This window comes from Diadema antillarum, unplaced genomic scaffold, assembly GCF_040938485.1.
Source record: "Diadema antillarum isolate AM-2024a unplaced genomic scaffold, OU_Dant_1.0 seq00000146_RagTag, whole genome shotgun sequence".
Classification (NCBI taxonomy): domain Eukaryota; kingdom Metazoa; phylum Echinodermata; class Echinoidea; order Diadematoida; family Diadematidae; genus Diadema; species Diadema antillarum.
The window spans coordinates 313016-338324 of record NW_027271221.1 but is presented as its reverse complement, the minus strand read 5'-3'; the positions used below and the strand labels follow the sequence as shown (position 1 = coordinate 338324).

Here is a 25309-nt window from a genome sequence, read left to right as displayed (position 1 = left end):
AATTTGTGTTCACATTATCAAATAGCGCGCTATTTCGTTATCGGGTTAATTTCCCAAGTCAGAAAATAACGCGCTGTTTCGAAACATCGGGCTGATGTGAAAACGCCTACAAGTACTGACGATTGACGAAATTGAAGTTAGGATTTGCGTTCCACGTGCTTCTCGGAACGAAATTGAATAATAAATCTTTGAAATTGAATCACAGAAGTTCGAAAATGGATGGGAAAACTTATATATAATAATACTAGTATGCTATACGAGTTATAATGCAGATGGTGATGTTATTTCCAGAGTTCATTTCATCAATTTTCCTTGGGGGTAATTATAGACCAAAAAAATCGGTTTGGAGAAATCACATCTATCACATTCATGGGAAGATTAGTGCATCCATTTATGGGATGATCATTGTATGAGCTTCGTGTGATACCCCAGGAAAACCCCAGTTATGTTATACAGTAAAATGTTATATAACGCCCTTGTTTTGTCTTACCTAATAAAGTTTTAAAAGCATGGAATTCATTTGAATCTTATCTCAAACGTATAATGAGTTTAAATCTTTTTAAGTTAAAATATGAAACAACATGTTTTTGAATCTTATTATAGGTTTTCCCGGCCAATTTCGCACTTTTGTCAGTCCATTTAATAAAAGGTTCATTCATTTAGCGAAAATCCTCGTCAAGCTGCACGTTCTGTCATTCAAAATTGCAACTTGTTGGTTCAATTTAGCATTTCGGTCAATGAAATTCGCACATGTGCCTTTCGAATTCGTAAAACGGGCATTCAAATTGGCCAGCACTGGCGGAAAATGGTATTTCAGTCATTCCATTTCGCGTATGGGCAGTCAAATTCCAAACATGTTCATTCAAATTGGCGTAATGTTATTTCTATTTTGAAAAGGTGAGAACCGTGATTTATATGTATTTAGATGTGAATTTTTGTTTCATCCACATATACACTGTTAAGCATAGTAAATGTATCTTTGACCCTAAATAACTCAAGTTTGTTGTTCTGTTTGTTGGTCTTTCATACATGTTATCAGAACTATACATGCCATGCTTGCACCAGTACCATAGATTCACTTCACTTTTTTATGTCCAGGCATGGCAGCACGAGATAGATACAGGCGTATCTCTCAAGAAGACAGGGAAAAAATCATTTAAGCATTTGAGGGTAATAACCTTGACAAATTGATGGCTAGAGCTGATCCAAGAACTTTTATTTATTCCTAATGATAATTAACGCAATCTACCACCCACTAAACATGAAAATAATGAAACATGCAGATGAAAGGAAAATCCCCCCCTTCTCCCAATTATTGACAAAAACAAACTTAAGATCAATGTATCTGTGAATGAAATAATGCTATCGAACATTATAAAAACTTTCACATATTTTGAAAGTACCGTTGCAAAGGTGATATCAGAATAACAGCATAAACGTGTCTGCTAAATTGACTGCAGTAAATGCGAAATTGGATGCCCAAGAATGAATTCGAATGAACGAGCGCAGTGTATACGTGATCACGTGACTATATCGTGCTAAATTGAATGAACGATTTGCGAAATGGTGCTTGTCCTACGAATTTGAACTGTAAAAGTGCTGATTCGAATGATGTAAAAGGTAATTTGAATGCTCCAAAATGAATTGGAATGAAAAGATTTTAAAATTGAAATACCGAACATGCCGTCCCTAGGCTTTAATTGTGCTAGATTAAATGCAGCAATTAGGAATTGGACTGAAAAAAGTGTGAAATTGGCCGGGAAAACCTATAGTAATCATGATTCCATCACGGTTTTGGAGCAGTGTATACTAAAGACTTTCCGTTTTGTGCTGTATTCATATTTGTTCTGTTTCTATGTGTATCTGGTATTCATTGCTACTTTATGTATATAGCATTGCGTATGTATACCTTCATGCCAATTTATGTATATATATTTTTCATGCACCTCTGTAAAGGTAATCACAAATTTCAAGCCACTGGCTTTTTTCGTGGTGTCCCTCGTCATTAAATCATTGCACATAGGATATTGGTTGTATTGCTTTATGATATAAAATTAAATTGAATTGAATTCAACAACAACAAAAATATGAATGTCTCAATGAAACAAGTACAGTGTTTGAGTGGAATACCTGTCTGATGGTATAAAAATATACGCACAGCATATGGTTGTAATGCTGGCACTTCAATTTACCATATCGCATATGCAATAATGCGGTCTATTATTATTTTTTTTTTTACGCTGTCCACGTTCACACAGTTTCAAGTTGAGGGGGGTCAGTGAAATATAGTGCTAACCCCGCACTTTTGTCAAAATTTAGTTACATGCATTTTCATACTGATCCTAATTCTATTCTAACCTCCGTGAAAATATCGTCTGAACATATTACCAATAAGATGGTTAAAAAAAATGTATGCATTCATGTTTCATTAATGTACAATGTACGGGACGTTACAAACATTCAACAGCGAATATCTCAAAATGGACTATTGTGTGGGGTTAGCACTATATTGCACCGGACCCCCCTCAATTGTTCCGGGGCTTAGATTTCATGGACTGTTTTTTTTTTTTTTTGATTAATTTTGTTAAGATGATGATTATTTTAACACCCCCCCCCCCCCCCCAAAAAAAAAAGAAAGGAAAGAAAAGAGATTTTTTTAAAGGACTTCCCTGTCCTCATGAACCAGTACTTGTAGGCAATAAATGAGAAAGGAAGAGAGAAAAATAAAGAAAAAGAAAACAGACGTCAATAACAAGACATTCACTGCTATGCAATTAACCATCACACTTTCGAAGATTCGTTTAGTGCTTGTTTGTTTCTTTCTTTCTTTTTATTGATTCTCACTTTTCGCTTCTTACATCTAAATTCCTCAACGATTTTCACTTTGTCCGTTTAAAAACACAGGAAACAAACAAGAAAGCAGTGTTGCCACTGGTACTTTTTCCTGGTCGCCTTGCTGGTGATACATAATATTCATGGTATGTAGTACGTTTATACACGCAATCTTTCTTGTAGGCCTGTATATAGATTGTTTTCTTGTAATTTATAAGACTGACTGCATGTGAGATTGAAGATTTAGCTTGAAGAAGATCTGTCTTGATTAGTTTGGAATAATTGTTAGTAATGTTGAGCAAAGCGATGGTGTTTCCATGGTTACGTGAGACTGTTGAAGGGGAATTTCCTACATATTTCACGTACTGTAATATCAGCGTGTCCCAGAAAAAACGAAAAACGGGTTTCCATGCAACTTTTTACTATTGAAATCCAACATTTTCTTTATGAGATATACATCAATAGAAAGATAAACTTTTCTTCTTTCATTTGATGTACAACTTAAGGTTCATTGTTCATGCATGACTGAGTTAGAACAATGAACAGTGGTGCTACCAAATTTTTATTTGCACGCGCAAATTGTGACTTTAAGTGAATTTTTCAGACTTAAAACGTTACGTTTTCGAAAAACAAAGTTCATTAGAAAAATATTCATATTTTCTTCTTTCATATGAGACCTAACACGTCAAATATGAATAACGCATGCTTCAGAAAAATTTGCATGAAGACATGCTTCATTTCTACCGATTCTACGGATAGTCGAAAAACAAGCATTCAACTCTCCCGACTTAGCATTTGACAATGGGCTCATCTGCACCATTGAATTCACGCAAAACAACCGCAGTGCTACAGTGAATGTTGTTCGGCGGGGGGGGGGGGGGGGGGGGGTATTTACAGAGAATGCTGTATGAGACGGAAAGCCCTTTGTTGTCATTTATCTATAATAAGCTATGAGACATAACCAAAATTATTGAAGACTAATATCGTGAGTATGCTCAGGCTGCACGCAGTCCAATGGCTATGGGAAATCAAAATTACAACAATGATACATGCACATTTTGATGATTGATACCTAAAACTTATTTCACTGTTTTCATTCCTCTCTACATTTCCCTCACGCGTGGTTAGTCATTCATCACTGACAGGGTTTTGAAGTTTTTGAAGGGGGAGGTGAAGTAGAAAGAGAGGGTACATCACTTTATTTATCACTGAACTTGCGCTTCTAACATTTCAAAGGTGCAAGCGCAGGGCAGAAAGTCGTCTTTTTTTTCGGGGGGGGGGGGGGGGGGGGGCTCGGAAATTTTTTTCGGTCCGTTTCTCTCACCCCACCTTCCCAAACATTCCGCTGATGAACACCCTTTGCTCTGTAGTTAGCTGCATGGTCAGGCAACCTCATGATTATGCGCTAATCTAAGACCCTATTCACAACCGAACCGTCAGTAACAATTTCTTTTACCCCCTCCCTTCATGTTTGTGTCAATTCATTGAAGTATAGATGAAGGCCATTGTTATCTGACAAGTTGGGCATGTCGGGAAAGCTAACTGGCTCCTTATCTATCCATCTGGGTAAAATGGAAGCATATTTTCAAATTCAGTTTTCTCGAGCAGGCGTTGATCATTTTTGACGCATTCATGGATATCATATGAAAGGAAAAAGAATGGATATTAAAGATATGATTTTATTTTTTGCAAAAGATTGCTGAAAAAGTCTGAAAAACTCATTCAAAATCGACATTTGCTCGTGCAAATGAAAATTTAGTAGCACTACTGTCTATTGTTCTAACTCAGTCATGCACGGATTTTGAACAATTAGTTGTGCATCAAATGAAAGAAGAGAAGTGCATCTTTCAATCCATGTACAACTTATAAAACAAATAATTATGTAATTATGATGGCAAAGAATTGCAATGAAACTCGGTTTCGTTTTTTCTGGGACACGCTGTACAATGTATAATCATATTTAACTACAATTAGAGAAACAAGAGACATCACTGATGCTCGGACAACATGTTCAAAAGATTTGAATTGGAAATAAGGTTATGAATAACTGGTCAATTTTCTGTAGTTTTATTAACATCGTGCAAAATACCATTATATAGTGCTTTCCACAATTATCAACATTTTCATCAACTATACAATACATGTGTAATATGATTTACATGAGTTAAAGGGATTGTATAGTTTTGGTTGAGACCTAATTTCAGGTTTCTAACATTTTTTTGTAAGATAATGAGAAACATCTTATGAAATATGAAAAATCATGTAATTCTATGAGGAATTCAACGTTTATTTGATGAAAATTGGTTTTGAAATGGCTGAGATATCCAAAAAAGAGCGATTCTAACATCGCTTTGTTTTACTTTGTTTTTGGATGTTTCAGTCATTCCAAACCCGATTTTCATCCTCTTAGAATGGTATACTCTGTACTATGTGTTTCATTGGTATCTTGCAAAAAGTTAAAAGCCTAATTTTCATCTCCACCAATACTGTACCATTCCTTTAAATCTTTATTTGCATAATTTGCAAATCACTCAAAATATTAATGAACGAAACGAAAATTCTATAAATTAACCTTCAAAACTGCGACAGCAATATAAACTTTATTTTGAAATTTGTGACACCGTGAGACACAGTCAGTCATACTGTCTGTGATGATTAATTTACTCTCAAATCAGCATCACCTTCTGGTTCAAGAGGGGAAAAACCCACGAAGTGCTATAACTATGCAGCGCCATCTAAAACACTACGGACCTACAATGGTTGTAGATCCATCATAAGGCCATGTCGCGGGGATCAAAGCACTTTGGGAAACGAGGGGAAGGCAGTTTTGGATCTGGTCTCCGCAGCTCGCCGAACACGTACACCGTGCAGGAGGGAAAGCCGCCTGAAGGTTCCTCTTGATATCCGCACTTGCCGCATACAAGGTAACTCGTGGTTTGGAGGTTACCAGGCAAAACTTTGCTCGGTCATCCCACGAGACCGACTCCCACGAGTCACACAGCCCACGAGTTCGACACAATCAGACAATAGGTGAAAACAACCCAAGAGATCGACAAACACAACACGGGGCTTAATGTGTCGATCTCGAGGGCCTTGTTTGCATAGTGCCGAACTCATGTGCCGTATAACTCGTGGGCTGTATATGACTTGTGGGTGTCGGTCTCGTGACGTGCGCCTGATTTTATGAACCCCAGCTAACGTCAACGTATGCTGCATGGTCTTTGAGATATGTCTGTGCATTCATGACTTACTGGCGTCTTGTAAATGGAGAAAAGCTTTTGCAGATTTCAATTTGTGGTTGGAACATGATTCATGTCAAGAGTGTCAGTGCCAAGGGTATCAGTAATGATAGATATACGGCGCATTAGAAATGTACTTTATTATTATCATTATTATTATTATCATTATTATTATTATTATTATTATTATTATTATTATCATTATTATTAATAACGACAAATCAACTCGTGGTAATTGCAAACAAGAGCAAAATGTTCCATTCTGAGATGTTGATCAAATCTTGGCGTCTTAAAGTTAAAGTATCATCTAAGCTTTCTTCTGCGTCTACTACTGCTTCATTTTCTTCATGTATATTTTACCCCACTTGGTATGGAACTGATTTCATATTTTCCTTCCAAGATAAAGATATGCATATAATGTAGGAGTGAGAGTTTCTAGCGTGTTTGTGAGATTACGAGCAAAATGTGCTGTGTGTGTTGATGCGCGTGTTTAACGTAATCTACCCATGTCTTTTCTAGATGTAATGCCCTCTGTACATTACTTCTAGAAAGTGTCATAATTGGCGTATAGATGTACACCCAAGTTGTGGTACCAGAATGGGCCTGCACCTTGCACAGGTTGTTCCGGCGATGTACGTCAAGCAGGCTAGGGCGGGGAAACGCAAAATATCTTCATTTTCAAAACATTTTCCAGTATAGGGTACGAACACTGTCAGGAATAAGCTAAGTGTCGAAATGTTTGTCTAGAAGAATACTCTGTGTTGATTTTCACTGCTAATAGGTGAACGAAGTGAGATGACAGGCCTATAGCATGTTGGTACCACTCAGAGAACTTTGAAGGACTTCGTCACATCGTTAATCAAAGACCTTGCGTCATTTCAAAGGAACGAATATATTATGCATAATAGTTACCAGGTATATTCATGGCATAGAATAAACATATTGTAGATAGAAAGATTGGTGACAGATATCGCATATTTTGTTCTAGCCGGGTTTTTCTTTTTCTTCATTTCTGTAGAAAGTTCAGCTACGTTTGTCGAAGTTGTATACCCCCCTCCTCCCTTAAGAAAAACAGAAAAAGAAAGAAAATCCTGTGTCTACCTACAATCAAATGTTGGTAATCCTTCATCAGCAGAATCCGTCAGCATGTCGCCGACGTCATTGACTGCATCGACGACGTCAAGTACGTCTACATCGACTTTAAAGCCATCGGGGACTCTGACCGAGGAGCAAAGCGCCGAAACAGAAACCATACCACATTGGGAGGGAGACACTCCTCTTCCCACAGATGAGGACATGTGGACAACAATGGGAGACATAGAACGAGCAGACACGACCATCGCACTATCACCAGACATCACACCATCGGGTAAAACTCTTGGCCTGAATTCACGAAGGTGGTACAATCTTTGTCCATGGTTTAAACCGTTGTCAAAGGCCGTAGTTTTGTATAGGGCGCCAAGTGTCGCAAGACCTATCTTTGTTATGAAATGACCACTACTTCAATAAAATGTTCATTTCGTTACGAAATATTAACATTAATTTCGTCGACGAAATGACTGATTTTGTAAACGAAATAGGCCAAGCGACAACTGGCGCCCCATACAAACTATAGGGTCTTTGTCCATGGTTAAAACCATGGACAAAGATTATACTACCTTCGTGAATTCGGGCCCAGGGATTTCATACTGTCAAAGGGAGCACTCACTTGTCTTAGTACACACATAGTTCAGTTAGCAGTAGCCAATGGAACTGCATTGCTGTGGTTACAACAGTAGCAGAACTGCCTACTTTGGCAAAAGGAAGCAAGTGACATTTTTTTTTATTGATATTGACATTTTATTGATTTGGCATATTTGAGGCACGCTCTATTTAAAGGGGATGGCTAGTAACTGATCAGTGGGAATCAGTGGGAATGTTGGGGGATGTTTTTTTTTCCAATTCTTGTGGGATTCATTTTAAGAGTACATTATATATATATATATATATATATATATATATATATATATATATATATATTGTTGTGTGAAAATTGTTTGTTTCCGAACGGTCTCATATCCAAGTAATGTGCAGTTTAATGCCCCGTCACTGTACAGGCATGCTAACCTGGAAACATTAAACTGCACATTACTTGAATATGAAACCATTCTGAAGCAAATAATTTTCACACAACAATATATAATGTACTCGTAAATGAATCCCACAAGGATTGGAACAATCATACCCCAGCATTCCCACTGATTCTCACTGATCAGATACTAGCTATCCCCTTTAACTGAAAAATCAAAAAGTTACAATTTTAGCCCATTTCTGAGATATTCGGGTGGCAAAAGGGAGCAAGTGCACAAAATTGCATGAAAAAAAAAAATAGCAAAAGGAAGCAAAATACAACCTCTTGATATGATTGCCACTTGCTGCCCTTTGCCAAATCATTTATATTTACACACAATCTGAAATACTTTGGCAAAAGTAACATCCTTATGATGTGATTGTCACTTGCTTCCTTTTGCCAATTTTGTTATGTGTGCTACAAATATATAATACTTTAGCAAAAGGAAGCAAGTAACATTCTCATGATATGTTTGTTCATTTCCATCTGAGAAGATGGCTGGACAGCCCATATTCAGCTACGTTAAGCTGGTCTTCCATGGGGTCCAGTTGGATGTGAGGTGGAACCACATCACCGGTTAAAACACCCTGCTCTTTGCGACAAATGAATGAAGCGGGATCTTTGACGTGCATGAGTTGTTACTCTCTCATACACGGGACCTTCACTTTATGTCCTATCCGATCGAGGGACAGTGTTTTGCCCTTCTACTAGAGGGGACGGTATGCTTACACACAACATTGCTCAGTCCAGACTCGGGTTCGAACCCGGGCCGCGTGATCATGAGGCAGACGCGCTACCGACAGAGCCAACTCACAGCCCTTTATGGTTGTCACTTGCTTCCTTTTGCCAGATTTTTCATGTTTGCTAAAGATCTGAAATACTCAAATTGGTAAAAGGAAGCAAGTTACAACCTCATATGATATTATTGTCACTTGCTTCCATTTGCCGAATTATTTATATTTGCACACAATCTAAAATACTTCGGCAAAAGGAAGCAAGTGACATCCTTATGATATCATTGTCACTTGCTTCCTTTTGCCATTTTTTTTATGTTTGCTACAAATCTAAAATACTTTGGCAAAAGGAAGCAAGTTACATAATAATGAGTTTATATGGGAATATCAATTTTTTGCATTGTCATAAATGCATCACCATTATGACTTGCACGAATACCGACATTATTTCTCTTCACAAATTTCCATGTTGAAGGGTCTACCCAAAAACATATTTCCTTCATTTGTAGCATTTGTACTCGATGTCACTTGCTTCCTTTTGCCAGAGTAGGGCAGAGAAGTAGCAGTAACAACAATGTTTTGTATAAGACGAAGGAGAAGGAATAACTTTGTTACAAATGGAGGCAGTTATCCCTGCTGGAAAGAATGGCAGTGTCCCACAGTGTGAAACACATTGTGAAACACAATGTGTACCCATTGTACACAGTGTGAAATCTCTTCACATTGTTAAATTTGAGCGTTTTAGCATTGTGAACACATCGTGAATCATCAACTCACTGTAAAGCAGAACATGTGAACTCTCTGCGAAAATCCACAACACTGTAATGTGAAATCGTCAACACTGTTGGAGCGTTTTCACATGACCGATTATGTGAACTCACGGAGAACACATTGTGGGATACTGCGTTCTTTCCAGGAAGGACAGTAGAAGTGATGATATAGTAGCAATAGTAGTAGTAGTAGTAGTAGTAGTAGTAGTAGTAGTAGTAGTAGTAGACTTGTAGTTGATGTGGTAGTGTAGTTGCAATAGTGGTGTTAGTGTGTTAGTCATGGACCCACAACAGGTCTAAGTTTTGATAATAGCACCTGTTATTTCCAGTCACTGAAGGAGTAAAATAAAGCTAGGTTTGGGCATATTTGTGTCAATAGGACTTTTGTGATACTAGTAGTGGCAGTCGGGGTGGTAGAAATAGAGTGAGAAGTTTAGGCTCTAAATATTTGTTTATTAAGTTTCTACCACTTTGAATAATCAATGTAACTGCATGATGTCATTAAACTTCTACGCCGTATAGGCTGGTGAATGAAACAGGATATATTGTGTGTGTGTGTGTGTGTGTGTGTGTGTGTGTGTGTGTGTGTGTGTAACACGTCTTTAAAGGGGTATAGTTTAGTATTGGTGGAGATGAGAATTTGGCTTTTAACTTTTTTTCGAGATACGAGGAAACCACTTATGAAATAATACAGATGATACCATTCTATAAGAGGAATTTAAAATTTATTTGATGAAAATCGGTTTGGGTATGGCTGAGGCATCCAAAAACAAGTACTCAGTAAAACAAAGCAAAGGTAATAAAAGGTGGGTCCCACCTTTCATCAGGATCGCTGATAATAAACCCTGAATTACTCTTAAAGGCATAATTTACCATTAAATTGCAGATGAAACAAAAACCCTGCGTTAGTGCTTTAAAATAGGGATAGAAACAAGCACTTTAAAATCTGAATCGGTAAAATCGATGTTAATTATTGTTAAATACACAAAATGTGAAAAATAGTTATAGTAAAAATTCTTCCAGACCAAACCGTCTACAGTTACGTCTTATTGAGAAAAATAGAGATATCTCCTTATATTATCAGGTTTTATCGCGAAAATTTTATATGATAGGATGTTTTGTTGTACACAGACCTACACATTTGCATTAAATGTTATATCTTGAAACTTTTTTTTTTCAAAATGACTGTTCCCAAAAGGTAAACAAGACCTTTGAAATTACATGTTCTTTCATATTTCATAAAAAGTCTCTCATTATCTCACCAAAAAAACTGTTAGAAATCTGAAATTAATAGGTCTCAACCGAAACTGTACTATTATACCTTTAAAAGGATACATAAATTGCCTAAAAGTTTATTCTCATTGTGATTTGATTATCTCCCTCTATAGTGAAAAGCATAAAATATACCCTTGAAATATATGATTAATATCTAAGTGATTTTAAAAGGAATCATAAATTCTATTTATCACAGAAAGAAAAATATGCAATATACTGTGAGATTATATATGTGATAAATATGAATTTCATTGATTGCCTGTCGTTCGTTCGTTCATGTGTTGTTTGTCGATGTTGTTGTAGCTCTTGAGTTTGTTGGTATTTGTTTTCTGAGTTTATTACCAGTAAATCTTTGTCAGTGATTCTTTTTTCTTATTCTTGCCTTGTCAGAGCTCTCTTCCTATTTTTTTTTTTGAATTTTCAAGTCACCTGACTGTCTTTGTCCTTGTCTTCGCTCATTTTCTGTAACTTAAAAAACACAATTGTTAACAAGCAAACTTGTAAAATGCAGTCCGTCAAGGGTTTGACCTTTGACCGGCCAGCGGCGTTTGTCATTAACTCACTTCTGCTGCAGTTCTTACTGTTTTTATTGTGTTTATATTTTACTATTGTTTACTGTCCTTGAACTGCTTGTGTTTTGTTATGTGTATATTTCAGTGTTATGTTCTGTACATATATTATACATAATATATGCCTATGTTTGTGCATTTTTAAAGAGATGTGAAATAAATTCAATTGAGTTGAAAAATTGAATTGATTATCTATTGAAGGACAGTATAGTCTTGGTATTCATTGTAGTTTATCAAAAGCAAAAAAGGAAAAAAGAACCGACCTAAAAATTACTCCAAATGACAACGGCAGATTTATCAACGTGGTTGTAAGAAGTATAGGACGTTATATTTGAAATGGATGAAAATGAATCTGATATGAAGACAAAGAAATGCTGTTTTTAGAACTTTACTGCTGGACGAGAGTAACACATTTGAAACAACAATGTCAACAATGTCATTCCTTTGACTGTTGAAGATCGGAGGTACTTTGTGGTGAAGTTTCTGTTATTCGGTCCTGTTCCCCGATGCATTAGATTTTAAGACGGGAAATGGAACAATTTTTGTCACCGACAAACGGGCCATTTGGAGTGCAAGTACCAGCACAATGGAGTTCACAGAGTTCTTTCACTTGAACTCATCCGACTCAAACTGGATCTGGGATCTAACGTTCGATGCTGAAGGCCAAACCCTGTACTGGATTGTAAACTTTAAAGACGTGGGCAGCTCTAGCTCGATTATGCGTTCTCCTGCCGTCAACAGCCGTGCCGAAGTGGTCTTTAAATATCATGGATTCGATTGTAGGTGGCATTTTATCATCATTTCTATTTTCTTTTTTAACCCTCGTCAAACCCCCTTCTCTTCTACCTATCTACCCTTATTGATTCTATCCTAAGCGTATAGTCTTAATACCCTTAATTTTGATGGCATATGTAAGATAATTGAGTGTTGAACGAAAACAGAAAAAGAGCTGTAGATTTGCGAAACTTCAAACTCGATTTACCGTGTTTACTGGAAATGGATTTGACGTAGACACTTTTGCAATCTCAAGGCCGTTTTAGTTTGACGTGTCTTCGGACACATTCTTTCTTTTCCCCTCCCCCCGCCCCTCCCTCTTTCGGATGCACCTGCTGTATACTGCCCACCTCTGATCTTACTTTATTCATTCTTACTCTGTTGTTCATTATTCATGTTGTGCCGGGAAAGCATGCTCCTCTACGCCCTTAGAGCTAATTCATCCTATGAAATTGTATGCTTCTTATGATGATTGCTACTCCCCCCTTCTTTTTCTATCTTTGAATCGAATCGAATTTATTGTCACTTCATACACTTAATGTCATAGGGTGGAACATCTTGATCAGCAGAGCTGGTTTCCATAGGGGTTCCACATACATTCCTGAATAACAGTAAAATGCCAAAAAACAAAACAAAACATAGAGGTCAAACAAAAACAAATGTCATGTATACACTGCAATACATCAAGACACATGGAACAAACTGTACGAGCTGAAATTTTCGCTTACAGATATTTTCGCGAATTGCTACTTGGAGGACATTTTCGCGTGTTGTTAAGTTCGCGGTTGCGAGAGTCTAACTGAACATAGTCGCGCGTTGTTATTTTCGTGGTTCAAAGGTGATTCGCGAAATTGAAACCACCGCGAAAATGTCAGCTCGTACAGAAGTTAGATTCAAAATTAAAATAATTATATACAACGCAACTATGGCAATTGGATATGGCAGTTACACCGATGATAATGAAGAACAGTTGATTTCATGCTTCCATGTTAAGTCCCCTTATTATGATAAAAGAATTTCAATTTTCAATGTTTTTAATGTGACTTCATTGCAACTTTTACATGACTATTATAGGAGCACTGTATATTACGTGAATGCATCACTGTAGCCTATGAGTATGTACTTGTGTATGTATGTATGTACATGTATGTTGATCTGGCATTGCAAGACTAGGTTTTTATCATCCCCCCACCCCCCTCCCCCGGCTCTCTCTATCTCTCTTACCTTATGTAGCCCTTAATCCACGAGCATCGTGTTAGACACCCTTGTTGTTGTTTTTTTCATTGTGTTCATCATTGTTCATGTTATTCATTTATAAGCAGCCAAACAGTAAAGCTTTATGATTATTCTTAGCAATCGCTCTGCAAGCAAAGACATAACTCATGTGCGTATCACATTGCAGATACTATGATATCATAACGATAATTGTTGAGAATAGTCATATTACTGATATTTTTTGTACAATCTCAATGAAATTACAGAGAATTGATGTTCTTGTAAAGAAAATGACATACAGAGAGTATTAAAAAGGAAATTAAATCCAATCAAATCAATTCTGTGGCTCTCTCGCTCTCACACACATACGCACACGCACATATGATGTGATTACGCTATTAAAGGAGTATTATAACTATCACTGTATATAATCATTGTGATTATCATTATTATCATTATTATCATTATTATGGCTATTATCATTACTATAATTATTGTGATTTCATTATTATCATTATCATGACTACTATCATTACTACAATTATTGTGATTATCATTATTATCATTATCATGGCTTATTATCATTACTATAATTATTGTGATTATCATTATTATCATTATCACGGCTATTATCATGACTATAATTATTGTGATTATCATTATTATCATGATTATCATTATCATGGCTATCATTACTATAATTATTGCTACTACATGTATCATTACTTAACTGGTACCATCTATCATCAACTGCCATTATTGTTTGCAATTTTGTATTTGGTTATGACCAAGACTTCTCTCTATGTCCAATTGATTTTTCAGTGTTTTCGATCGCACTGACCGCTTCACTTCGGAGACTCTTCTACAGCGTTAAAGATAAAATCGGCTACATTCTCCTTGACAACATGAATCAAGACGAACTCTTTGTGACTGCGAGCAGTGATCCAAACTTTCTTGAAGTTGAAGAAAAGACAGGGTAACACACAGAAAGTGCATGATATTTTACTGTTTCATAGCTTTATAGGGACATTCAAGGCAGACTACAGACCCAGGCCTCCTGTGACAGTAATAAAAACACTTTAAACGGGAATTAGGTCCTATGCTCGGTCAAATGTTTCATTTTGATTAATGTATAGACATGCACCCACAGTGATTTATGAACGAACATAAATAGCTTCTATTCGAGGGAGAAAGATTTGCGGTGACACCATGTGCATGTAGTCCTTAACCGGATCGTTGTTTGGCAGAAGAAGAGCTTGGAAAGAGGAGAATTGAAGAGGGAAGCGACATATGGGGCTCACACGGGTAAATAAGTCCTCATAGAGACGAGTGTTAAAATTCAAATTTCAAAAAATTCTGTAAAATAGCTGGGAGAAATGAGGTGTTTCATCTTCACTAACCTGAATAAGTGAGATATTACCTTTCATCCATCAGATTTTCAGGGTGGGTTGTTCTGCTCTAATTCTGTCCAGGGGTCCGCAAAGCCAGACTACGAGTTCTTGTCACTCAAAAAATCACCTATTTTCCGTACACGTACCCAATGAAATATAGTCCTCTCAAATTTCATCAGAAAAGCCTTCATCTTCTAACCAAAATGCAGTTTGTAGAGGAATTCATACTCAATATCTACAGCTATTCAGTTTTTTTGCCAAAGTACATCATTAATTTTTAATTATTTTTTTCTTCATTTATTTTGGTATCTTTGGTACGAATTTGTGAAGGGGTCTGGGACAGTCCATTTTATTTACAGGTGTGAGCCCTATAGTGGAGGTCATATTTCTTATTTGACTTTTAAACATCATAAATGTGTTTTTTATGATATTTGCCCCTACATTATATGAGAAATTACACATACAAGGATTAGAAAGCTTCTAAAAGGGACACTTTTGGAAAATCATGCCCTTTAGGTGTTTTTTTTTAAAATAAATCTTGCAGTTTTGATCAGTTCTTCATAAGATGAATACATAGATCCAGGCAGTTATCCTTGATTATGGGGGTGTCATCATCACCTTATAGCCTACAAAGTACTTGATAAGACTTTGTTTTGTCAAACAGACTAACTTTATGTATTTTGAGCTGTTTCAGTGGTAGCCAAAACAAAGAAATACATTAGAATAACACAGTCATTCAAAGTTGTGTGATACTGATGACTGACTGCTATGTACTAAGAATACCCTAGTGACAAGAACATAATATTAAGAAAAGAAATTGTAGCAAGGCAGAGTTGGGGGGGGGGGGGTAGAGGAGAGAGGTAGAGAGAGAGGGGGTAGGGAGGAGAAGGGGAGGGAGGAAGAGATCTGACACAATACAAGATACACAATACTTAGAAGAGGTCATTCAAAGTTGTGTGATACTGATGACTGCTATTTACTAAGATCTAGTACCGTGGAGAAGGGGGAGGGAGGAAGAGAGATTTGACACAATACAAGATCGATATAAACCAGCAGAGCTTGTATGGGATGAATACTTCCCATAGACTTGCATGTATCGCGTGCATTCTCTATAGGGCTCACACGGGTAAATAATTCCCCATAGAGACGTGTGTTAAAATTCAAATTTCAAAAAATTCTGTAAAATAGCTGGGAGAAATGAGGTGTTTCATCTTCACTAACCTGAATAAGTGAGATATTACCTTTCATCCATCAGATTTTCAGGGTGGGTTGTTCTGCTCTAATTCTGTCCAGGGGTCCGCAAAGCCAGACTACGAGTTCTTGTCACTCAAAAAATCACCTATTTTCCGTACACGTACCCAATGAAATATAGTCCTCTCAAATTTCATCAGAAAAGCCTTCATCTTCCAACCAAAATGCAGTTTGTAGAGGAATTCATACTCAATATCTACAGCTTTTCAGTTTTTTGCCAAAGTAAATCATTGATTTTTAATTAATTTTTTTCTTCATTTATTTTGGTATCTTTGGTACGAATTTGTGAAGGGGTCTGGGACAGTCCATTTTATTTACAGGTGTGAGCCCTATGGGGGCTGTAAGGAGGGCAAAAAGTGAAGAGTAGGGAACAGTAATGGGCAGGAAGTTGAAGTTGCATTAGTGGAGACGGTAGAGAAAGGAACAGAGAGAGTGGTAAGAATAGAGTGAGACTCAAGTAAGATGTTCGGACATCGTAAGGAGGAGAAAGATGAAATGGAAGGGAGGAGGAAGAGGGAAAAGTTGAAGATTGGAGAATCATGGAGATAGGAGAGAGAAGTGAAGATTCATGAAACCAAGAGAAGAACGAAGTCGGTGAACAATGTGGACTATGGAATGCGGAATCAATGGAGAAAGGATGACAAAGGACATTCAACCTGCCCGAAACGTCAAGTTCCCCGGTTCTCCTATATTATAACTAGATATCTCTTACACTACCTTCACTAGCACCTTTTACTCAGTTTTTCATTCTCTTTCCTCGCTCTCCCACCCTTATCATTTGTTCCTACGCTACTTATCAGTACTTTTCTGTTCTCTTCTTTCTTCTTCTTCTTTTATTTTATTTCTTGCTTCCATACAACCCAACGGCCCTTTTCGGGGCCATTGTATTATTTTACAGTTTTCTTCACAGGTTATTTCCCTTGCCTTCCTCCCCTCAGGACTACATCTTAAACTTATTTTAATCTCTCATTTTTCATTTCTCCCACAGGAACCTTCTCAGGATTTAACTGCCATTAATTTTTTCCTCTCCACATTTTTTTTTCTCTCTCCTCTGCAGCATTTATTTCTAGGATCCACCCAAGCCCTCCCTCCTTTACTTTCTTGAATTTCATTCTTTTCTTCTTATTTTTTCTTCTTCTCTTTGTTTTCTCCCCCCCCCCCTTCTCTCAACTCGACTTTACCTTTCCTTCGCGGGATTATTCATCCTTTCTCCATTGATTCCGCATTCCATAGTCCACATTGTTCGCCGACTTCGTTCTTCTCTTGGTTTCACGAATCTTCACTTCTCTCTCTTATCTCCATGATTCTCCAAGCTTCAACTTCTCCCTCTTCCTCCTCCCTTCCATTTCATCTTTCTCCTCCTAACGATGTCCGAACATCTTACTTGATTCTCACTTTATTCTTACCACTCTCTCTGTTCTTTTCTCTACCGTCTCCACTAATGCAACTTCAACTTCCTGCCCTTTACTGTTCCCCACTCTTTTCACTTTTTGCCCTCATAGTCGATGCTAATGATACTAAACCAAGCCCGCATATTAGATGTTTCTTCCCTCTTCATTACTCCTCTTTCATGGCTCTTACACATGGTGTCACCGCAAATCTTTCCCCTCATTTACTTCACCTTGCAAACCTTCAAGCAACACATAGCTTCTATTCTATTCTATTAATAGTTTCTATTTGCAGTTTACAGACTTATCTGACAAATGTAAGCCAATTATATAATATATGTATATATATATATATGTATATATATATATATATGTATATATATATATATATATATATATATATGCTCATAATTGGTTATAATGCCTCCTTAGGTGATTTTGAAAACTGTACTCATTAATTTACCAGTTTTCTTATAGAGTAAAAATAATACACATTGAAAAGTGATATGCTACAACGGGTATCATAAGCACGAATTGGATTTTTTTTTTTTTACGTGCTGCAATATGACTTTCGTTAGCTTTAATGAGGTTGTCTCGCAATTCAACAATCTAATTTTGCTGGGTTTACTATCATTAGCACCGATTATGAGAAATAATTGTTTCTAAAGTACTTTGGGAATATACTGTTGTAATTGTAGCATTCATCATGTTCATGCTATCACACTGTTCATTTCAATTGTCCTTTATACTTAACCATCCAGAAACGAAAGTAATATGTAATATGTTGGGCTAGGATTCGTACACACACAAAAAAAAAAAGAAAAAAAAAAAGAAAAGTGTTTTCTGTGAGTATATTTGTATACTATATAGTCGTATACCATTATTATTGTTATTATTATTATTGTTATTATTATTATTATTATTATTATTATTATTATTATTATTATTATAATATTATTATTATCATTATCATTATTATTATTATTATCATTATTATTATTATTATTATTATTATTATTATTATCATCATTATTATTATCATTTTGCATTTTGAATTTCCTATTAGTCTGATGTCTCTTTATTGAAATTAGCTCTCAGTAATAGTATTTTCTTTTCTTTTAAGTAGATGAAACAATTCAAACGTATAATGTTTGTTCTACATTCATATAATATCGTGCTAAAGCTACCTTTACTGGACCCAGAAATACGGTATCCACCGCAAAGCTTCGAATGGGACCGGCGGAGTGCAAAAGGTTTACGAGAGTTCCTTCACCCATACATTTTATGGACTTAGTCTTGGTAGCAAAGGTAAGTGAGCGCGAATATTTCATACCGTGTATGTCTTACCAGGGAGGTGTCACCTCCCTGGTCTTACAAATTCACCCTGCAAATGCTCAGTGTTGATGGAATGAAAGCATTATTAATGCCTGAAATATAATGGTGACAATGCTCCGCCCACTCAATTTTCTAAAAATTGCCTCATGATTATGATCAGCGACAAAAAAAAAAAAAAAACACAAACAAAAAACCACCAACTTTGCGACATTTAATGTTCCTTCGACATGCTCCGCCGTCATTTTGTTCAGCAGTCGTTAGAATGGTTTTCGCAGAGCAAATGCTGCATCGTCGGAAAAAAAAATGTCGGCGGAGCACACAATGACTGAACAAAATTAATGTCAGACATGTCAGAGAAGCAATATTGTCCGCCGGGTAATAATTGTCGGCAGAGCATTACTTTTATGCAATGCTTAACCCTATAAAGCTCAAGCTATTTTGACCCCTTCCTAGCCCGGAGGGGGGGGGGGGGGGGGGGGGGGCCTACATAACGTATCTATTGTATGATGTATGACCGTCATATTTGGCACATGGGTAGAGCTACTCATGCTCTACATGACCCAACATTTGAAATCTCTCATGGTTATCCACTGAGGGCGCTATTTACCAAAATATAAAGAAATACATAGGAAATACGCTAAAATCATGTTTTTTCTTTATATTTCTTATCCCCAGTATACACTTGTATATGTTTTTATTTTATATCAATTATTTTCATATTTTCTACAAAGGAAAAGCAAGTCAACTTTTACAGTTTGTTACGGTTGAAATTTCTCAAGGTCAACATGTGGGGGCGCTAATCATTACAATATATAGAGAAATATATGAAACCTATGATGTGCTGCTTGGAATGGGTACATAATATTGGTATCACATTTCATATTTCAAAAAAAATATTGAAATTTTGCGTGTTCAGGTTGATTATAATATGTGACCCTGCATCACATAACAAACAAAATGTCGCCAGACATGGATCTTTAGTTAAGGGCAGATTCTGAAAGAGCAGACTCTATGTGCTTGGACTCTCCTAACCTACCTAAATATTGGAAAGAAAGCACGCACTCTGGAAAAGTGTGAAAAGAACTATTGAAGTATAGGGAGTATCTGGCTATTCAAGCGCGTAATTTTTACCAAACCGTGCTAGCTGTGAGATGAATGGGACAGAAAACAGGATGTAAACCACTGGGGCAACAACAATGAAGGGATTAGTAGATTAAGTTGAAATTGAATATGGTCTATGAACACATTCTGACCATGATTAATGCCAACTTTCAAAGCAGTAGCTTTATCCCTTCAAAAGTTTTCAGACTTGAAAGTGAAAAGTGTGCAAAGGCTTATCAAGAAATGAAAAAGGACCTCTAAGACATACCTCATCTCTCTACCCTACAAAAAAGAGTTGTACAAAAACTGCTGAAAATACATCTTCCCATTCATTTTTTTTTAATCCTAGACTTAAAAATAATGTAGAAGAAAGGTAGTTCCGTCAGAAAATATGAAAAACTCAATATTTACTTAGCTGACCCATTTCACCTTTTTTGAGTCCTCACGTAAAATCAAGGGGTGCGACTTTCTGTTCGTTTTGTGATGCACGGTCAGATATGATAAACAAAATAATTACAGGCAAAGCTTGTGTGAAGATAATACAAATAAAAGGGTAGTCTTTGGAAAATGCTGTATGTTTGATTATTTCTATCAAATCTATTTGATGCATATGTCATTTATGAAAGATAAAGGAACTACTAAGAAGACGATAACAGGATAATTCACAACCATAATTACTTCACATTTATATCCTTCAGAAAATTACAGCCAGGAAAACCCCCATTTCATTCAATATTACATTGTTAACTGAAATTGGAACAGATAATCATGCAAAATCTGACGAACATGGTTGTCAGTATATGGTTGCCATGGCAACTAGCAATATCGGACATGGCTAGATTATATATCACAATGTTCGGAAAAAGATTTTAGGAAAAGTCACTAAATTTGGTTGAAATCGGGTAAAGGGTGTAGGAGTGGGAAATGAAAATATGGTAGGGAGGAGCACAATGCCCCCCCCCCCCTTTGCCCTCAATAGGGTTAAGGTAGGTGGTTGAATTTAATGCAACTCTAGGACAGTACTCATGGTACTAGTTGAAGTTTTATCATTTAGGCCACATAAAGCAGGCTGGGCCGCAAAAGGGGCCGCCAACACATTAATACAATCAAACGCACGTTTTAGGTTTTTCAAATAAAATCGGAAAAGAAGAAGAATATGTCGCCAAGAAGCCCATAACCTTCCCAACGTTCCCTTCGTAGTATTCTTCCAGTAGAAACGTTCTTTTCCTGTAAAGCATATCAATCATTAGCCAATTAGTTCGACGGGCTCACTGTTTTACACCACTGAATCATATGCTATAAATATAGTGATTTAATATCCTAACACAAGTCGGTGATTGGAAAAGCATGATCATGTACCAGGACACTTTAGTTAGGTTCTTCCGTGATGGGCAGAACATTCTGTCATAATTCCCAGGAGATACAAATCTAGAATATTGATAGGTCCTAAATACTTTAAACACTTTTAGGTGCGAGTGGTGGAATACATTTGGCGTTATGACAGCATGCGAAAAATTTGGTATCCGGTTGTAACCAGTGATTTTTAGGGGAGAAGCAATTTTTAGGGGAGCAACTTTAGCAGCAAGGCATACAGACATAATAATTATAGGGCTATTCAAAACACGTTTCGAAGTGTCGCCTCGTTTTTGATGCAGAGAAAAAGGATACCATTGAAAATTTGGGTTGCATGTAATTCTTTACTTCCAAATTCCTCGACTTCTTGTCTGGACATGTTCCTGCCCATAACATACCGGCCTATACTGAAGGAGCTCCCAAATAGCTTACCAAAGGCGTTACACACTACGTACACTGCACTTTTGCACAGCTCACTAGTAATAAGCGTAAAACGATAACATCGAATGAAAATCGTAGACCTTAGTTTGATTTTGCTTCAGAGATGCTAATCCTTTCTGTACCTGATACTTTGAACAGTGTGTATAGAATGCTAAGGAGTTTTCTGAACATAATCAGCAATCAAAGCTCACAAAGGGTTAAAGCGGAATGGAACTCAATTATATATAGTAGATTGAGTGACTGGAATGTGAGGAAAATTATTAAATCATATTCCTGCCATTTACTACTCTTAAAAAATGTCGAGGGTATCGTTTCCTCTGCCTTTTGAAAGGGGTATTTTTAAGGCAAGTAATGCTCTTTCATTATGCTGTAGAAAAATAAAAATATGTGTCAAAAGTAATTCTTTTTTTATAACTATTTGACCTATTGTCTGATTTTCCTCGTCTTCTGCATTCACTGCCTCTACATATACATTATTATACAATTTGGGTTTCATTCCCTAGTAAGTGCTCACACGAATTCACTACACACACACACACACACCATTAAAAAGAATGATATTCTTTATTTGAGTTCCATTCAATATCAAATCCATATTAAAGGACAAGTTCACCTTCATAAACATAAGGATTGAGAGAATGCAACAATAATAGTAGAACACATCAGTGAAAGTTTGAGGAAAATTGGACAATCGATGCAAAAGTTATGCATTTTAAAAATTTTTGTGTTGGAACCACTGGATGAGGAGACTACTACAGCTTGTGAGTCATATGCGTACAACAGTATAAAGAAAATGTAAAAGAAAATTCAATATATTTTCACTTTTTTTCGCATAATAAAAGAGCACTTGACTTGCCTCTTTCTAAAGGCGGGGGGAATAATATTACCCATAACATTTGTCGGTAACGAGTCAGGGGAATGTGTACTTTTTTTCAAAAGATGGAATTTTGTGAAATTCTCTTTATATTTTCCTTATATTGTTGTACGCATGTGACAGCTAAGTTATACATACACTGCAGTAGTCTTCTCATCCAGCGGTTACTGCAAAAAAAAAACTGCAAAAATTCATAACTTTTGAACAGATTGTCTGATTTTCCTCAAACTTTCACTGATGTGTTCTACTAATATTGCTACATTCTCTCAATCCTTATGTTTATGAAGGTGAACTTGTTCTTTAACAATGAAATCAATATTACCAACAACAAAAACTTATGCTGCTGAATCATTTTCAAACATACAGTACATTATATTTGAGGTTTTTTTCCAAATCATACCATGTTTTTTTTATAAGAAAAATGACATGAAATTCTGCATAACTCTCAGAAAAAGCTATTTTGATCAGCCTAATCAAGCCAATCAAATGTGCCTAGTTACACATATACCCAAAAAGAATCGTGCTACTAAATCGATTTTTTTTTAACATAACTTCCTTCTTCTTTTTTTTGCAGAGCACACGCCATATACATAAATATATCAGATGAAGTATAACTCTTAAAAGTGAAAAAAAAAATGTCTTGATCAACTTGATCAGATTACACAATATCCGCTTCATTACCAAAATTGTCTTTATACCCTCTCTTGAGAATACAGCATTTCCCAAAACGTGTCGTACACACACACACACACACACACACACACACACACATTCTTGTCACAGCATATACGCATACTAAATAAAGCCAAAATATATTGTTTGCAGTGGTGGGACCATTGTTTACGCTTGTGGGACCAGTATGTTCAGGAATTTCTTTTGTTGGTTGTCCTACAACAGTATGTCATGCCCACCCCCCCCCCCCACGCACACACACACAAACACGCACAAAAAAACCAAACAAACAACCAGTATAATCATATTCACACTGATAAGCTGGCACACACACACTCACACGTTAGGCGTGTGTGACTATAATAATAGGCAACATGAAAATGATTACATTCTCATGTACATAGGCCTTGAAGTTGATTCACGATTTACCAACTGTTTCTGTCTTCTTCTTTCTTTGGTATTCTAACTTTTTCATCCAGATGGTCGACATTATCTATTTTTCAAGAATAATTCGGAACTCTTTTACAAGGATATTGGCTACGACACTTTGCTTGACCCTTCATCACCACCCGTTTTTGTAACCAGTTTTACGGACACGAATGACTTGGCATTCTTCGAGGACGCCCTCTATCTTGTGAGGAATAAGAGCATCAGAATGTTAATAGATTTCGAAAGCGGAAGTACTCGCGTCTTTCAAATTGAGCATATCTCGGAGGAAAACGGGGACCTACGACGAATCATTGTTGTTGGTGTGGTTTGATGAACGCAGCATGAAGACAGGTCAACCTCCAGTCAGGCTTCTAGCACCCCCTCCCCGCATACCATGCGTGGTTCCCGAATCTCCGAGATAATATCATTTTTACATTATTTCCCATATCAGACATACGTATGAAGGGGATAAACTCCTGAATTTATGATTTACAGTCAGCCCCCCCTTTATTTTTCGTTAAAAACAAAATAAATAAAAAGAATACAAATGAAATGAAACCCGGAAGTGGCGCCAGAAATATTAGTTGCGCCCTGCCTTTACAGAATTCCTGGATCCGCCCCTGATTTATGCAGTTTGATTGACATGTTTAACGCTCAAATCTTCTAATTTGAGAGGAAAAAAGATATTCATGTACGTGACATTCATCATTCAAAATTAGTACATAATAACCATGCTATACTGAAATGCAACAAAGATCATTTGAGGCACACAAAACTGAAAACAAGTTCAAATATAAGAACTATCATTGTATGATAACCTGTATTCTTTTCTCATATCATTACTTTTTCAATGTTTTTTTCACGCATTGATATGTTCAGACTCACTACAAAATTCGCGAACAACTCTACAGAACCTACAAGATTAATTATGATTTATGCAGATATTTACATTTATCTGGTAAATGTATGATATGGGCTACAAAATCTGTTTTTTTATCATTTCATAAGCGACAAGTTGGCTAAAAAGCAGCTACAACTTTGCCTATGCTGCCCCCCAAAAAACCCAAACAAACAAATACAAAAGGAAAAGAATTAAAACGCAATCAGACAACAACCAGAGAGCCATTTCACTTTGGCAATGTTGGCCGAAAAGTCCTAATGGAGTATTTAACCTCTTCACTTGTTAAGATGCAGAAGAACCGTCAGACCCAACATGTAAAGACACTGCAGTATATAGGCATCTACACGGGGTTATAATTGTTATAATGATGTTATTACGTTTCATATTTCAAATCGGAAAAATACAAGTTATGGAATGTTCATAATCATTATCGCTAGCAAAACCATGAATGGTTTATTGATGTAATTACCTGTATTTCATCAAATCACAACTATACATGTAAATGGCTCTTAATTGCGCACTATACATGCTGTACGTGTCCAAAAACATTGATCAATATTTCACAATGAAATACAACTCCTCCACTAAAGATCGTTATTAGATTAATGCTATAATATACATAACAAGAATTATGGCTGAGAAGGATATGCTAATA

General features: G+C 36.5%; 1 protein-coding gene across 1 annotated transcript; it reads left to right on the top strand.

Moving 5' to 3' along the window:
* Nucleotides 1-2972: 2972 nt before the first annotated feature.
* LOC139727714 (uncharacterized) lies at nt 2973-15052 on the top strand. The gene is made up of 5 exons (XM_071638692.1): nt 2973-2978; nt 5508-5756; nt 7207-7440; nt 12045-12308; nt 14341-15052. The coding sequence occupies exons 3-5, from the start codon at nt 7218-7220 to the stop codon at nt 14496-14498; spliced, it is 645 nt and encodes a 214-aa protein (XP_071494793.1). The 5' UTR covers nt 2973-2978; nt 5508-5756; nt 7207-7217; the 3' UTR covers nt 14499-15052.
* The last annotated feature ends 10257 nt before the right edge of the window (nt 15053-25309 follow it).